A 17,621-nucleotide genomic window follows, 5' to 3' on the forward strand; every position below is an offset into this window, starting at 1 on the left:
AGATGCACACTGCCCCTTTAAGTAAGCTGACCCACTCTTAGATGCATTGTCTTTTTAAGTGGATCAGGAAGTTGAGACAGCAGCTGCTGCCCCAAGCTCTCTGTCTGTCTCTCTGGTGTCCCCTCCCTGCTCTATATGGAGAAGGGGTAAGTGGGGTGCGGGAGCATGGGGGAGGGGGACACTCTGACATTAGCGCCCCCCCCCCTTCCCCTCCTGCACAGCAACCAGGAGTCTCTGGGAGCAGCTCCAAGGCAGAAGGCAGGAGCAGCACATGGCAGTTGGGGGGAGGGACAGCTGAACTGCTGGCAATTGATAGCCTGAGGGGCGGCTGCAGCACAGGGAGCTGATGGGAGGCTGCTGGTCCACCCTGGTTACAAGCCACGACCAGCTAGCTGCAACAGGCTGCTCTTTCTGGAAGCAGTGGACAAAGCTGGCAACGGCCAAATGACATTAGAAGAGAGCATTGCACAACTTTAAACGAGCATATTCCCTAACTGATCAGCAATGAAACAACGTTAACCAGTTAAGTGAGGAGTTACTGTATTATCTAGACCATCCCTGACAGGTGTTTGTCCAACCTGCTCTTAAAAATCCCTAATGATGGAGATTCCACAATCTCCTTAGGCAATTTATTCCAGTGCTTAACCACTCTGACAGGAAGTTTTTCCTAATGTCCAACCTAAACCATCCTTGCCGCAATTTAAGCCCATTGCTTCTTATCCTATCCTCATATGTTAAGAACAATTTTTCTCCCTTCTCCTTGTAACAACCTTTTATGTACTTGAAAATTATGTCCCCTCTCAGTCTTCTCTTCTCCAGTCTAAACAAACCCAGTTTTTTCAATCTTCCCTCATAGATCATGTTTTCTAGATCTTTAACCATTTTTGTTGCTCTTTTCTGGACTTTCTCCAATTTGTCCACATCTTTCCTGAAATGTACTTGTGTGTCATCATCAAAATTGTTTTGAAGTTGCAAACAGTTACATCTATTCAAACCTATTGATGGAAATGGAACTATCTTGGTGTCAGTAGAGGTATAATTTGGCCTCCAGAACATTTAAGTAAAGAAGTAAAGAATCCTGCTTGATTTTTGGATCCCATATTGAGTTTTCAGGACATGTAGTCTAAGCACCGTTCATATGATAATTGGCAGGCTGGAGTAATGCACTCCATGGTCCTAGGCATAAGCTGTCATGGGCTCCCTGTGGCTCTGCACCACACTGTGGCCCTGCTGAAGGCCTTTTCTCACAGTGAGGCAGAGGTAGTGGTTTCTGCTCCCAGAAATGGTAGCAATGGAATCCCAAGTACTTACCCCAGCATCTAGGGTATATCTGTGTTGTGGCTAAGTGAGCTTGGCATGTTTCATTCTCCTCCTACTCTTCCCACACAGTTCTCTGGTTGGGTCAGGAGAGTCCTTCACTGCTTCCATGAGATCTTCTTAGCATATGCCTCAGGTGGCATATGACCAGGATTCATCGCTGAATTTGGTCTTCTGGTTGGATCATTAGCTTCCCCGGCTTGGGCTAGGTACTGATGGGGAGTGCGATGTGAACACTGATCCATGCCCCCCTTTCATGAGATGTATGGGGCAGTTCACATTTATAACATAACTGGGAAGGAGTAGCAGGGGAGCTGAAAAGTATTAACGCCACAGTTAAGAAGTCTTGCAATTTTTTTGTGAATCGTAGCTATTTGCATGAAGCTGGCAAAGTTTGTAAATTCCATGAGAAAAACAGAGTTCATGGAATTTATAAAATGTATAAGTACATCTGGTTGAGCTTTTAAGTCCTATAAGTTTGATGGCTGTGGTTCAGGAAGCTCCAATGGTGAAACTAGAACAGCTATTCAATGCTGTGAAACCGATATCTAGAATGCTTGGAAGTTACAGAAGTTTGACTTACTGATTATTTTGATGAGTGTAGTGTTTGAAGGAGCCTTTTAAACAGACTATACCAGCAGAGCTGCAGACCATTTGGGATTTATGGCAGATACAACTTTCATTTGGTATAATAATAGAAAGAGGCTTCGAACAAGGTCTTGTTCAATGTTGCATTCAATGGGCCAGGTCCTCAATTGGTATAAATAGGTATTGCTCTATTGACTAAACCAGCTGAGAGTCATGTCCATTGTTCTAAAAGGCTCCCCTGGCATCTGGAAAAAACTTGGAGCATGTGGGACTGTAACAGGGTCAGCACTCACCTTTCATGAGCGCCCCCTTTCCTCTGACTGATAGATCTGCAATCAGTCTTTTTTCGTGGTGGCACCTGCCTCTCATGGGCAGCCCCTTTGGTTGGTTGGGTGTGAGCCTGCTTTTTTGGGAGGGGGAAGGGGTCTTATAGCAGGGTGGCACCTGCCTCTGGTAAGCATCCCCCGGACCACTGGTTCTCTCAGCTGGTCTTCGACATCTTTCCCTGGGTGCAGTTCTGCCCGGTAAGCTCTCTGCAGTGAGCTATCTGTGGCCTGCTGCTCATTAAGCCAGCCAGGCACCCGGTCCTCCCTCATCAAGCTCCACACAGCAACTGATGGATCTGCTCTGCTGCTTGCCTTTTATCTGGCCCTTTTGGCCCCTTATTGGTCTCTCCGGCAGCCCCTCTGATTGGCCGCTTTTCTGCAGCCACTGTAAGGTGCCTGGAGGACTTTTCATTGCTCTACTCTGTGGCAGAGTGATGCAGGGCCACAAGACCACCAGCAGGGGGCCTCAGGACCTAATCCACTGTGCCACATGCCTCCCCCTTCAGACAGGTTTGAGGTGGTGGTTCTTCCCCCCAGTCTTTTCTCATGCCCCCGTTAGTCAGGGTGTACTCCATTGGGGGCTACCTCTGCCTCTGGCTCTCTGTGGGCTCTGGCTCTGCCCAATAAATAATTAAAAACTTGCCTGTTTCTGTGGCTGCCTCTGGCCCTGACCCTCTTTCGGCCTCTGCCTCTGGCTTCGTTGTCTTACTGCTTTTGCCTCTGCCTCTCCCTTCCTTTGGCCTCTGCCTCTGCCTTCACTGTTTAGTTGCTGCCACTGCCTCTTCTTCGGTCTCAGGCTCCGGCTCGGGCTCTGGCCTCACACAATAAAACAGTTAAAAGCTTGTAGTAAAACAGTGAATTCTGACTTGGTTCCCTTTAGACAAGGTTGATCCGAAGATCCCACTTCTAGTACCATAATGTAACCAGGTCAGCACCCACCTCTTGCAAGTGCCCCCTTGTCAGCACCCACCTCTTGCAAGTGCTTCCTTTTCTCTAGCTGATATACCTGTAATCACAGTCTTTTTGGGGGGGAGGCACCTGCCTCTCATGGGCAGCTCCCGTTGGTTGGTTGGGTGTGACCATGCTTTTCTTTTTTTTGGTCTTACATCAGGGTGGCACCTGCCTCTCATAAACAGCCCCCAGCCGCTGGGGGTCTCAGCTGGTCTTGAGAGCTTTACTTGGGCTCATTTCTGGCCAGTGGGCTCTCTGCAGTGAGCTATCCATGGCCTGCTGTTCATCTAGTGAGACAGGCACTCAGGCCTCCCTCATCAAGCTCCACACAGCAACTGAAGACTCTGCTCTGCTACTGGCTTTTTATCTGGCCCTTCTGCCCTCTTCTGCAGCCACTCTAGGCTGCCTGGAGGATTTCTCACTGCTCTACTCTGGGGCAGGGTGATGCAGGGCTACAAGGCTTCCAGCAGGGGCCCTGACACAGGGACTATAAGAAAATTCACAATTAAAAGTTTTAAATTAGTTAAATTTGTATATTAAATATACAGGTATTCAAAACAGCATTACTAGAATGCTGTAATTAGGGGAAAATATCTTCATTGCTTTTTCAACTTCTGAATAGGATAGAAATACAGTTATGTGACTTTGTAATAACGTGTTTTTTTTTGTTTTTTTTAATAACTCTAGCGCAAGCAAAGATACAGTTCTAATTCAATTTTATTCTAGGCTTTGCTCTGTCTGGGTTGTATTGAACAGGTTCATCATCTGAAAAATTTCCCAGACGTGTTAGCCGGAAGTTGACACACAAAGTAGGAGGAACCTTAAAAAGAAATCATCACTTGCTAGAACCCTGCATGGGACTTTTTAAAATTCTGCTCCCATCCCACCCCACAATGCCTACTCCCACCCACTACTGCACTGTTTCTTGCATTTTTGTCCCATTCCTACCCACAAAAACCTTAGATCCCACAAATTCTGCAGGAGAGACAGATTTCCCCCATGCTACTTTAAAAAAAAAAATTGGTTTATCTATATATAAATGGAATTCAGACGCAATTTTTACATGGTAAACTGATGAGAGATTTAGTGTTTTCCCACACATTACTGCAATCTAGTTTTTTTGCCCTTCTCAATCCCACCACCACCAACATACATTTTACCTGCTCCCACTATTATGGTGGTAGGTCCTGCAGGGCCTGCAGAATCGTAGTCTCACTACAGGACCTTACCACTTCCCACTCCCAGGATTTATACTAACATAGTGCTCTGAACGCTTCATCTTTTGTATGCCATTCCTTAGCAAATATCAGATAAACTTGTAACCCCCTTGGTTGTCAGATGTAAGAAGACATACACAATCCCTCTCTCTCTCATCTTAGTTTGCTACTGCAAAGAGGAGAGGTCTCAGTTACCTCACCCCTCTATCCATGTCCAGTCTACCGGAAGTTGTGTGGGTTTCTTCCATTTTTTTTCTTCTCCCCTCCAGCGAGTGCCTTGGCTACTGTTCCGAGTATTCTCTAAGCTGCAAAAGACTGAAATTGACATGATGCTCATCTATTTCTGAACACAGCCCTGAAACTGATTGGATTATTGTAAATTTTGTTCATCTCCTTGAGAACAAAAATAGAATAACACATGGACTGTCTTTTTGCAGAGTCAAAAAGTCAGCACTTAATTGGTTCTCATTTGAAAGGTTATCTTTGCAGATATCAATGTTAGAAACTTGTGGTCTAATTTTTCAGAGATGCAGAGCACTCACAACTCTGGTAGAAGTTAACACCTCTGAAAATGAAGCCATTTATTTAGATTTCTGAATGTTGGATGTACTTGCTTACTTTTAGATATTCATGATTGGAGAAATGCACCTTTTTTTTTTTTTAGTGAAAGTTAACATTCAGCAGAAGTTGAATTAATGTGAGGAAAAAGTTATGGAACTACTTCAGTTGAGGCATAATTTCACTTTCTGCTTTGAAAACAATATCATTCAAGAGGATTTATGGTTCAAATTTTAATTTGTTTAATCAAAACAGAGGGCATGACAAATCTGTTGGTCAGATCAATTACAAAATCAAAACTTCCATATTGGTAAAAAAGATACTAAGCATTACATTTGTGCACAAAACAAAACAACACCCCCACCACACTTATCAAATAAAAACAAAATTTCAAATTAATCATAATTGGTCATGAATCTGCCAACAGTGTCTCTACAGTTCAGGAATAGTGATAATAGTGAAGGTCAGGTTCACAAAAAGTAAACAAAATAATATCATAATCAATTGTTGAATTAGTTTCACAAGGCATTAAAATTATTTATTTGGGTCTCCAATGCTACTTCATTTTAAACAGAGTACTATTATATGATTTTGCACTTCATATTTTTCTTTCAAAGATCTCAAAGCATTTGTCAAAAGTGGATTGTACTAGCCTCATTTTAGAAATAGGTAAAGGTGATAAGTTCAGAAAAGGGCACTAAGGAATGAAAACCACCTTGTAGAAATGATTCCTAGTCGTGTACTTCGATTACTGATCAAAACTGTTTCACTGCCTCCATTGGCTTCCACTATATGTGGCCGCTGGTACAAAAGAGCTCATGCTGTGCTATAGCTGAGGTTTTTCATTGCTTTCTAGTTCAAGGCCTGCTATTCTAAATGCTCTAAAATCTGCATATTTATCCAGATTGCCTTGAAATTTGCTGTATTTTATGGGGGTGTGAGATAGTTATTGGTTTAAGTTTAAGGTCAGTTGAGCAAGAGCTCTCCAAGATATAGTCCCCTAAACAACCCAACATTTTACAAAATCACCTGGTTCTTCTAACTTTTTTTGAACATACCGGGGGCTAAAACTATGATTTTAATCATCCCCCAACTAATTTCAGTCATTTGATATTAGGCATGAAGGAGGTAATGTTGGACGGGTGGGAGCAGCGCTGAGCTGTGGTAGGGTAGTCTGAGCTGTTGGGGGGATTATGGGAGGTCAGAGCAATGAGGGGGAGTGTTGGAACAGTGCAGGGAAGAGTGAGGTGGAAGGTAGGGAATCAGAGCTGTGCAGTGGGGGATGTTGAGGTGACTTCAACTCTGTCCTCTCCAGAAACCCACATCCATCAATCACAGGCACTAATCTGCCCCCCATCACTGTAATATCTGAGCACCTCAAAGTCTTCAGTATATTTATCTTCACAATAACTATTATTCCCATATTACAGCTGAAGAACTGAGACAGAAACAAATGTCTTGTCTACATGGGAAGCAGTATCGATATTAGATGAGGTGTGACTTTGTTCTGCTATAGTAACCAGTTTATCTCCCTGTGTAGACACTCTTCTTCTGGTGTCAAGAGTGCCTTTCTCCAGTTTAGGTTATGTTGCTTTGAAAATGGTTTAAGAAATGAGAGAGAAAAAAAACTCCATTCTTATTGAGAAATAAACATCCGCAGAGAACGTTATAGCGATGATATGATCTCTGTAACTTCCTTTGTAGACAAAACCTAAGTGCCTTGCCCAAAGTCCAGGAGTTGTATCCAGATCCTCTCACGTTCCAGGTTAGTGTCCTAACCACAGGACAAGCAGCAGAGAATCCTGTGGCACCTTATAGACTAACAGATGTTTTGGAGCATGAGCTTTCGTGGGTGAATACCCACTTCGTCGGATGCATGTAGTGGAAATATCCAGGGGCAGGTATATGTATGCTAGCAAGCAGCTAAATAATGAGTTAGTTCAATCTCGGTGATGAGCCCTGTTCTGCAACTGAGTTGAACCCCAAGGAGGAAACTGGTTTCTGTATTGGCAACCATTCACAGTCTTTGTTCTCCTGAGCCTGATGGTGCAAATTTGCAATGACTGAAGCTCACAGTTTCTCTTTGAGTTGGTCTGCAGTTTTTTTCTTGCGGATGGACCCCCTTAGTCTACTATAGTGTGCCAGAGTTGAAGTCTGTCCTACAGTTTTGTATATTGCCATTTCCTAATATCTGATTCTGTTGCATTTATCCTTTCATAGAGACTGTCCGTCTTGGCCGCTGTACATAGCAGAGGGCATGCTGCCTATGAATTCGTATATACATTGTGATGTGCAGGTGAATGAACCGTATGATTGACTGATTGTTAGGTCCTGTGATGGTGTCGCTGTATTGTAGATGGGCAGAGTTCGCATCGAGTTTGTCATGTTGGTCCTGACTGTTTTATGATGAGTGTGTGCATTGGCTGTAGAATCGTTCAGGTGGCGGTTGTCTGTGGGCGAGATTGGTCTGCCCCAGGCGTGAAATGCGAAGATCATTGTCCAGATGGTTGTAATCCCGATGATGCGTTGAGGGTTTTAGCTGTGGGCTGTATGTATGCCAGTGGAGTCCTGTTGGTTCTTTCTTGCTTTGTCTTGCAATAGGGCTTTCGGTACTCTGCTCTGTGATCTGTTTCCTTTCCTCGTTGGTATTGTAGTTTTGAGAATGCTTGATGGAGATTTTTGGTGGTTGCTCTGTCTGAGAGGCTAGGCAGATGCGGTTGTACCTCCATGTTGCTGTAGACCAAATGGATTGTTTGTGATGTTGCCGTGTTATGAAGAGCTGGATGCATTGAAGTAGCCTAGCTGTGTCGGTAGTTTCGAATATGGGACGGTGATGTTAATGTACCATCACTATATTATGCACCGTGTGTCTCATCCTCCCTGAGTGAACTAACCTCACTCTCTAGTTGTTGCTAGCATATATACCATATATAACCTGGAATTTCCACACATGCATCTGACGAATGGTATGCACCCACGAAAGCTCATGCTCCAAAACGTCTGTTAGTCTATAAGGTGCCACAGGATTCTCTGCTGCTTTTACAGATCCAGACTAACACGGCTACCCCTTTGATACTCAACCACAGGGCAATGGTTCCTCTGATGTGATCCCATGTCTGTCCCCCTTCAAAAATGTCTCCACTGACTCCATGCAAGTCCCTGGACTGTTTCTGTGTCCTTACCCCAGCTCCTTAACATGCAGGTCCCAGGCTGATGCCTGCTTCTCCATGGGCAGAAGGATTGAGGTGGGAGAATCAGTGTGCTGGACAGGCAGAAGACGAGATAAGGAGATGATGCAAGGGTAGTGGAAGGACCAGCATATAACCACTACACTACATTCTGTGCCTAGAATAATCAGTGGCAAGGAGCCAGAGGCAGTGGAGTGGGGGAGATGGGTTGTGGTATGTGCAAATACTGAGAAACTATTTTTTTAAAAACAAGGAAATTAAATACCTTAAAACTTTATTAAAACAGAGTTAAAGTTGCACGGTAGAGCCTTGTGAAGAGTGGCTAAACTTAAACCTTTGAAAACCAGGAAATGAAGAGTTAAGATTCACATGAGCCCCGCAATGCAACTTTAATTTTGCCCTCTTTAGGCATACCCCAACACATTAATAACGCATGTACTAGCACTCTGTCCTCACGGATGCTACAGAACACGTTGCAAACAAAGCACATGTGCACTGAAGGACCATGTCTAACACCTTTTATCTGCTAAGGCAAAATTTGGGTTTATGTCAGGTGTAGTAGACAGGAGCTACCTGCACCTGGCCAACATTCAAACATTAACCTTACTCCACGCAAATAACACCAGACTCACTAAATATTATCACCCCTTCACCTTTGTGCTGAGGATTTCTTCTGAGACATTGCCTTTTATTTTCCTGTCACTAAACCCTGGAAATCACTGTCACCAGACTGCTGATAATCCCCATGGCAAGAAGACACCCTTATGCACTTCTGCTGACACAGCCTACAAAATTCAGTGCTCAAATGAGGCATCCTTGATCCCTCATATTCTATATGTGTTTCTCTTCATATTGTAGGCAGGCTGCTTCTACTAATGCCTTATCCATTCAGTACAGCTATGCCTAACATAGTGAACGCAGCTGGAGCGCATGTCGATAAATGCAGGAATTTGAATCTGTGGAAGAGTACAAGCAATGGCACATTCACTTAATCCTTTCTCGTATCTACTTATTATAAATTCATAGATGTTAAGACTAGAAGGGACAGAAGACCATCTAGTCTGATAACTTCCGTATCTCAGGCTAGAGAATTTCATCCAGTTACGCCTGTATTGAGCCTATTAACTTGAGATTTACTAAAACATCTTATAGTAAATCTTGATTTGAAGGCATTCAAAGGTAGAGAATCCATTCTCCTTGATAATTTGTTAATCTTTACACCACCCTTATGGGGCCATTCCTAGTGGTTGTTGCCATCTCCAGCTGGTAAAGTTAAAGTTGCATTGCAAGGGTAGCATGTGTCTTAACTCTTCATTTCCTGGTTCATGGTGGTTTAAATTTAGCCACACCATATTCTGGTATGTCACAATGCACTACTGGGCAACCTTACCTCTGGATTAACTAAGTTTGGGGGCATTTAATTGTACAATAGGCTTTTAGTCTTTTGTAGTAAAATAAAGCTTCCAACAGACAAAATGCTATACCATGAAAGACTTCTGATTGTATTATTGAATAGTGTAAGTAAAGGAAGGTGAGGGAACCAATTTACTTGTATTTTTGTCAGGTTGTAAAATAAATGCAAATACCATGACATTTCTCAGAATAAAATCAACTGATAATTTGTATTATTAATTTAGATGATCAACTAGGTAGGGGAAGGTATTTTAATTAAAATTAAAGGTGTTTTTAGTAATCACAGATACAAGCTGAAGTTGTTTATGTGAATCTAAGAATTTTAGAGAAAATTATTCTGGAAAAGCGTAACAGGATGTCTTTTTTTGATCACTGAACTCTGGGACTTGTCAGGTTACTTGTGTGAATTTATTTTTAAAGTAATTTTTTAATATTAACTGTCAAAGCTTTTAATGTACATTTGAACCCTCAGACTGAAGCTGTTTTAGAGCACTTTTTCAGAAAAAGTACATATTTTGTATGCCAACCTCCCTACATACTTTCTAGTATTCCTGATTACAGTATTATTTAATTGTGGATCACAGAAATGTTGTTTTAACTAGGAAATATTATATTTAAATCTGCAACACTTTAGCATGTTTCACAGACAAGGTTATAACACCCATCCTGTTTGTACTGTAGAATTGAAATACGCTTTAACCATGTTGGGGGCAACGGTGTTCTCACAGGGTTCACCAATGTGTGTGATTATGATGTAGATAGGACTTTACAGAGGTCCTGTAGTAAATTGTTCTAAAGAGTACACCGGTGTATTAATTTTTGCTAAGTGTGAAAAGTGATGGATTGTATCTGACAGCATATCAGTGTTCAGAATTTTTTTGTTTACAATGCTGTACAGTAAAATATATATACATAAAATGTCTTTATATTTTAAAATGTGAAGATTCCCAAGTATAAAGTATCTTGGTAAAATTATGATGTTTCATTATGATTATTTTGATTGTGACAAATATATTGTAGTGTACAAATATAAAAAAGGATTAACATGCATGGTAGCTAATATCTTAAAGGCACTTCATCAACGTATCCTAGTCAATTTCCAGACTTAAATGGAATTTCAGGTAGTTCACCTGCCCCTGTTGCCTCCTGCCAATTTTTATAGTTTTATAAATCTTTTCTAAAGAAAACTGCAAAATGTTTTCCCCTCCTATACTACTGTTCAAAAAGGCACACAAACTAGAGGAAAAAGTGACTGACTGTGCAGTGTGCTAACAGTAAAACAAACTATACACTAAAGCCTCTCAAATGCAAAAACTAAATACATTGAAAGTAAAACATTGAGGAAAATATGATCTTAAATATTTTAGGAAATAAAAATCACATTTCTGTTTGACAGTTAAGTTGTGTGTCCTTTTAAATTTTTATAAGTATCCTGTAAATTTGAAGCAGAGCAAAATCATTAGCATGTGTTTTTGTGGACTAATGCTTGTTACGATAAGGCTCATTTCTTATGCATAAACTTGGATTTTCCAGGTGTTTCTATATGAACCTGAACAAATGAGGCTCTGTATATATAATAACCTCTACTCTTCTCAAGAGAATTTGGTGAGAGATGATTTGTACAGAGCAGACCATATCCTGCTGAATGCAACAAGAAAGAAAATACTAAAAACTGAGTTGCAGAAACATGTTCTTCTCCCCTGCCAATCCTTGTCTTCCTCCCATAGTTGCTTTTTGTCATGCCTTTATTTAGGTTACAATTCTCTAAAGACTCATGCACATGCTTTTTGTGCTATGAGTAGTCTCATTAACTTCAGTGAAGCTATTCAGTACATAAATGTATGCACCTGTATAAGTCTATGCAGGATTGGGGCATTGGAACCAGTGCTGAAGCGGAATACTTGGTCTTTGAACTAATTTGGTTTCCCTGGCTGATTGCTAAGAAATACATGGGACACCCTCCCTATAGAAGGGTGTCTTTAAGAGGTCCTGGCTTTGTATAGGCCTAACAACACTACCAAAATGTGTGATGACAATGATGTGATGCTACATAATCTTTCTGGTACTGTAAGAAATATTATTAGAAAATAGTGTACTCCTATTTGCTGTTTCTTTTTATTTGGTACCTAATCAATCACTTCAATTTTTTTAAGTGTTTGTGATAAGCTTAAGAAAAGAGTAACAAAAATGAACTCTGTAATAGCCCCCCAAAAAGTTGTGTTTCCACATAGGAAACAATTGAGATGTGCTAGTCATCTGGCCTTATTTTAAGGTTAACAACCTTGTAAATTCTGATTGCTTTTGTCTCTACCTGCTGATATTGCAAAGTAATCCTCTTATGTGCACTGGTAAAGGAGATGTTGCAGAATAAGTAGAAATGTGGCCAGGATGCATATTGAATCCTAAGTTAGCCTAATTTTTTTTAAACACTTCTGCAAATTTGGAGAACCAACTGACATAAGACCCTGTTTAGTGGGAGTGAGGGAAGTGTATGTGAAGGTCGCTGGTTGAATTTGTATCATGTATATGCTGATAAACATTTTTTAAAAGTACATTCATAAGAGATGCAGTATGATTTTTAATTGTAAAGTTGACAAAATCTAAAACTTTGGACAGAGGACTTCATGACATCAGTTACTTTCAAGAATATCTAACTAGGAGATATTTAGTGGGTGCTGTATTAGAATTACTCCTGAGAAAGAACTACAGGTTTGGTCCCTTACTGTTATCTTCAGATTCACATTTGCTCTTCTTACTCTTCATTAATAGGTAGCATAGATCAGTCAGTGTTAAAGGAGTTGCCTCCTGAGCTCTTGGCAGAAATTGAATCCACCATGCCACTTTGTGAACGTGTGAAAATGAACAAGCGCAAACGTAGCACAGTTAATGAGAAACCAAAATATGCTGAGATCAGTTCTGATGAAGACAATGAAAGTGAAGAAGCTTTTGAATGTAAGTAGTACATCATTCTATTACTACTATTAAACAGCAGGATAACTCTTTGCTCTTGCTAACAGATTTCTTAGCTGACAGGTGGAAACAATATAAGAACAAGTCTAGATAACTTGTTGACTGAGTAACTTATTTTGAAGAAAAATTACTAAACCTAAGTTTACCACTCAAGATGAGTGCTTGTTAGAATTCTCTCCCCAATCCTACATGTATGGCAGGATATCTCATAGACTTTTTCACTTGTGCTGCAGGACACTTTTAGACTCAGGTTAAAGAAAAGACCATTAAAAAAGACTTGAGAAGTTTTACATGGAAAATATTCTATATGAACATGTTGAAAAAATAATCTAATGAATTTGGTGACCACCTACACTTTAAAATTGAATATTTACTTCACCCATACTTTAATTCTAGTGTGACTTTTGCAGTCAGGGATCTCAGACTCCTAGTGCTGTAACATAATGCTATGTACGATCTTAAAAATTAGTTTTGGAAATTCTCATGTCTCTTCCATGTCTGACAAACTGAACTGGGGAATATTCCCCTTCTCCTTGGAGCACTGGAGGCAAACTAATAGATTTCACTGCATACAGGGGCTAGATGAAGCAGAGGTCTAGAATTCAGCATAGCAAGTAACTCTTGCTGTAATGTGGCCTTAAGAATTTTTTTAAGCCTCAAAAAAGAAAATGAACTGTCACTTTTTCTAACTGGAAACACAAGAAAACAAAAAAATGGAGACTCTTGGTCTCCTTCTGCCCAGTAGGTTTCTCAGGCACAGCCCTTCCTGGACTGCCTCATCCTCTGGGAGTGGAAGGTATTATTGCTTGAACAAATCAAAATTACTTCTAGTTCTAACAGCTCTTGAGATAACCTTTGCAATCAGCCCTGAATGGAAGTGACTTGGGGGAGGAGAGGCAAGATGGTCATCAAAATCATGTATTATAATCTGATACTGAGCTCCCATGGGTCTGAGTGAGACCACAAACAATTCTATCACCTACTCTAAAAGAGAAATCTCACCATATTCAGATGGAAACCCAAAGAGGAGTACACTACCTTTTTTTTTTTTTTAAAAGACATCAATGGCTGCTGTTATGACCGTGATGTACAGAATCTTGAGGCACCAGGCTATTAATCTTCACCATGGCAAAAGGTTAACAGAGGGTTGCCTGAAGATTCCATATTGGGTTTTTTGATGTTTAATATATTCTGGAAAGGTGGAAGGGGGGAAGGAGGGCTGTAGTGAGGTAGCAAAATTTACAGGTGATGTAAAGTTACTTTTGTTTGTCCAGATCAGAAAAGACTATGAGGAAATCCAGAAAGACCTAAAAAAGTCATGTAAATGGGCAACATAGTGGCAAATGAAATTGAATGTTGATAAATACAAAGTAATCACATTGCACGGAAAAATTAAACAACTCTTACACCTTACAGGATTCAAAATGTGATTACTCAAGAAAGGGGCCAGGGTGTCGTAGAAACTTAAGTGAAGATCTCTACTCAGTCTGCAGCTCCAGTCAAAAAAGCTGTTAAAATGCACAAATAATAGATGGTGAATAATACAAATATTCTTGTAATGTCTTTATACATCAATGATGCAGCCTCATCTGGAGTACTGTGTATGGTACTGCTCATGCCATTTCAGAAATGATATTGCAGAATTAGAGGGGGTTCAGAGAAGAGTGAAAAGAATGATCAAAAGCATGCAAAAACTTTGGTATGAAGAGAGGGAGTGAATTGGAATTGTCCCCTTAGCATGGAGATGAATAAGTGAGGACATGATAAAAGTATATAAAGTAATGAATCGCAGTGAGAAGGTAGACTGAGAAATTCTTTTTTTTTCCCTTTCACTTAACACAAGAACAAAGGGGACATTGAATTAAATTAAAAGGTGGGAAATTCAAAACGGATGAAAGAAAGTATTTTTTTACACAGCTTGGATTTAACTGTGGAACTCATTGCCATGGGAAGTTGCTGAGGCCAAGAACTTAACAAGATTGAAAAATGCATTGGATGTTTTTGGATATCAAGAAAATTATAATTCTGGATAAACAATTTTGGAAGGGATATTAAACCTGTTCCATGACTTACATCAAGTTTTACCCCTCAGAGATCAGGATGAGACCTACTGTGGGGTCAGATTATCCCACATATACCTACTTGCATCGCCCTTACATCTTATTCAAAAGTATCTGGTACTTTAAAACTGGTGGGAAGTTTTTTTTTCAACAGTTTCATTTCAGAATTTTTTTTATTTTGGGGAATAGTTTTCAACTTTTATAGTTTTATTTTTCATATTTACACTTTTATTATTTTTACATATCATGCCATTAGTGGTGGTGCATAATATACACTACTCCTACTGACATGACATAATGACATGGTTGAAATATTCTGTTTTTGTTTTATTGTACTAAAAGTCTTAAGGGGAGTTGCAACTTAATACTGATTGAGCTACAAAAGAAGATAAAATGTTTGTCAATACTAAATTGTGGCTACCCTTCATTTTTTTAAAACAATAAAATTGAAAGTATATTATTTTCATATGACATCAGTCATAGGGCTTCCTCCTTCTCCTGACTTGTTATGAAATGTGAAAATAAGAAAAGAAACAATTTCAGAATCATCATTTTCGGAATGAAATTTTGTTCTTCTTTGCAATGAAAACAAATTTTAAAATGGCCATACTTCCCATGAACCAAAAATTCTGATTTCCAACCAGCTCTACTGATATTATCCCTGTCAGAGACAGAACGCTGGACTAGATGGCCAGCAGAACTTTTATTACTAGTGACGATGCACATTTCAGGGAGAACCTTTCCTGGTTTTCAGATCCCAAATTCATTTGCAGGAAGCTAGGTTAAATACACATTTATTTGCCAAATGAAGAAAACTTTATCTGGAAATTCTCAGTACAGACGCTCCCTGGGTTACGCAAACCCGACTTACGGAAAAAGTTCCGTAATTATTATTTTTTTGTGTGTAATTGTCGGAGATAGGTTCCCAACTCAAGCAAAATTCGACTTACACAAGGACTCCTTGTGTAAATCAGAGAGCTTCTGTAGAGTAATGCCATTTTTAAAGTCACTTCCCAGAGTAAACCTATGTTATATGATGGGCTTGTCTAGATGAACAATTAGTATGCAGTAAGCTAGAGTGTAAATCTACAGCTCACTAGCATGCTGCGCACTCACTGTTCTTGTGGACCCTGCTATCCTGCACTAAAAGTTTCCTAGTTTGCACAGTCACTAGAACTACTGGTCCCTGAGGCCAGGTAAAAATACAGACCACTTAGCTAAAATTCGAAGTTACTTTCAGCATCAAGCATTTTGGGACAGGTCCTCTGCTGCTCAGTGGAGAAGAAATAAGTATACTTGTTAAGATACAAATCCCCTGCAGCACAGATTTGAGAGCAGCATGTAAGATGCCTAATACCCAACTCTTAAAATCCTCCCTTAATGCTTGCTTTCATTCTAAAGAAAAACACTTTTTGGAAAACTTAACTGAAAATTAGGTGTTGGTCCCTGTGAAACATCAGGTACTGAGTTCATTTTGAGGCTGATTTATCTAAATGTAAGTAAGATCTGATACTAAGGAAGAATAAAACAGATTTTTGTAAACTTCTGGAATAAGGTGAGGTCACCTGACTCCACCAAAGGTTTGGCACCTTTTGTAAAGGTGGTGGCTTTTTGTTTTTGTTTTTTAAATCAGCAGTTCAGGTTTATACAGTGTCATTCCTTTAAGAGGTGTGACAGAGCCTGGACAGTTTCCCAAGCACTTATTTCCCTTCCAGTATTTCTCCCAACTTCCAAGCATCCCAGATTGCTTTCCTTGTTTCCAAGTAGTTTCATGGGCAATTGCTTTCCACCACTGCCACACATATTCTCAACCATTTTTATCAATTCCATAAGTGCACCAATCTCGCTTGGAATTAATCATTGTTCAGCTGTTTGAATTTCTACCAGAACTTGATTAGCCTGTAGGATATTTGTCCTGTTATCAGTTCTACTGGCTACAGTTACTGTCTATGGTTTCAGCCACAGTCTCATTCTCTGGCTCTGAGGTTCTGGTTCTGGCTTCCTTCTTTTTGCTACTCACCTTGAGAACATTGACTTTTGTGTAATGTATCACAATTAAAATTTAAAAAATCCTAAAACCCAGTTTTTTAAAGGTATTTAGGCATTCCTGTGCTCGACAGTGATGGGATTTAAGAACATAAGAATAGAAGAATGGCCATACTGGACCAGACCAATGGTCCATCTTGCCTGGTTCTCTGTCTTCTGACAGTGGCCGGTGCCAAATGCTTCAGAGGGAATGAACAGAACAGGCAATCATTGAGTGATCCATCCTCTGTCGTCCAGTCCCAGCTTCTGGCATTGAGAGATTTGGGGACACCCAGAATATGGGGTGGCATCCCTGACCATCTTGGCTAATAGCCATTGATAGACCTGTCTTCCATGAACTTACCTAACTTTTTTTTAACCCAGTTATACCTGTGGCCTTCACAACATCCCCTGGCAATGAGTTCCACATGTTCACTGTGCATTCTGTGAAGTAGTGCTTCTTTATATTTGTTTTAAATCTGATGCCTATTAATTTCATCAAATGACTCCTTAGTTTGTGTGTTATGTGAAGGGGTAGATAACACTTCTTTATGCACTTTCTCCACATTAGTCATGTTTTTACACACCTTTTCTAAACTGAACAGTCCCAATGTCTTTAATTGCTCCTCTGTTCCATACCCATAATCATTTTGTTGCCCTTCTCTGTACCTTTTCCAATTCTAATATATATCTTTTTTGAGACAAGGCAACCATAACTACACACAGTATTCAAGGTGTGGGTGTAACATAGATTTTATATAGTGGCATTATGATATTTTCTGTCTTATTATCTATTCCTTTCTTAATGGTTCCTAACATTGTTTGCTTTTTTGACTGCTGCTGCACCTTGAGCAGATGTTTTCAGAGAACTGTCCACAGTGACTCCAAGATCTCCTCCTTGAGTGGTAACAGCTAATTTAGTCCCTACCCTTTTGTATGTATAACTGGGAGCATGTTTTTCAATGTGCATTACTTTGCATTTATCAACACTGAATTTCATCTGCCCTT

General features: G+C 40.2%; 1 protein-coding gene across 4 annotated transcripts in view; it reads left to right on the forward strand.

The window, feature by feature from the left end:
- NIPBL (NIPBL cohesin loading factor) overlaps positions 1-17,621 on the forward strand; it is a 305,455-nt gene that overhangs the window by 196,963 nt on the left and 90,871 nt on the right. For all 4 annotated transcript variants that reach the window (XM_075066914.1, XM_075066915.1, XM_075066916.1 and 1 more), the window contains one exon: positions 12,328-12,510. In XM_075066914.1, coding sequence (XP_074923015.1) covers positions 12,328-12,510 — 183 coding nt within the window. The remainder of the gene's footprint in view (positions 1-12,327; positions 12,511-17,621) is intronic.

The sequence above is a fragment of the Chelonoidis abingdonii genome, chromosome 6 (genome assembly GCF_003597395.2).
Source record: "Chelonoidis abingdonii isolate Lonesome George chromosome 6, CheloAbing_2.0, whole genome shotgun sequence".
NCBI classification, from domain to species: domain Eukaryota; kingdom Metazoa; phylum Chordata; order Testudines; family Testudinidae; genus Chelonoidis; species Chelonoidis abingdonii.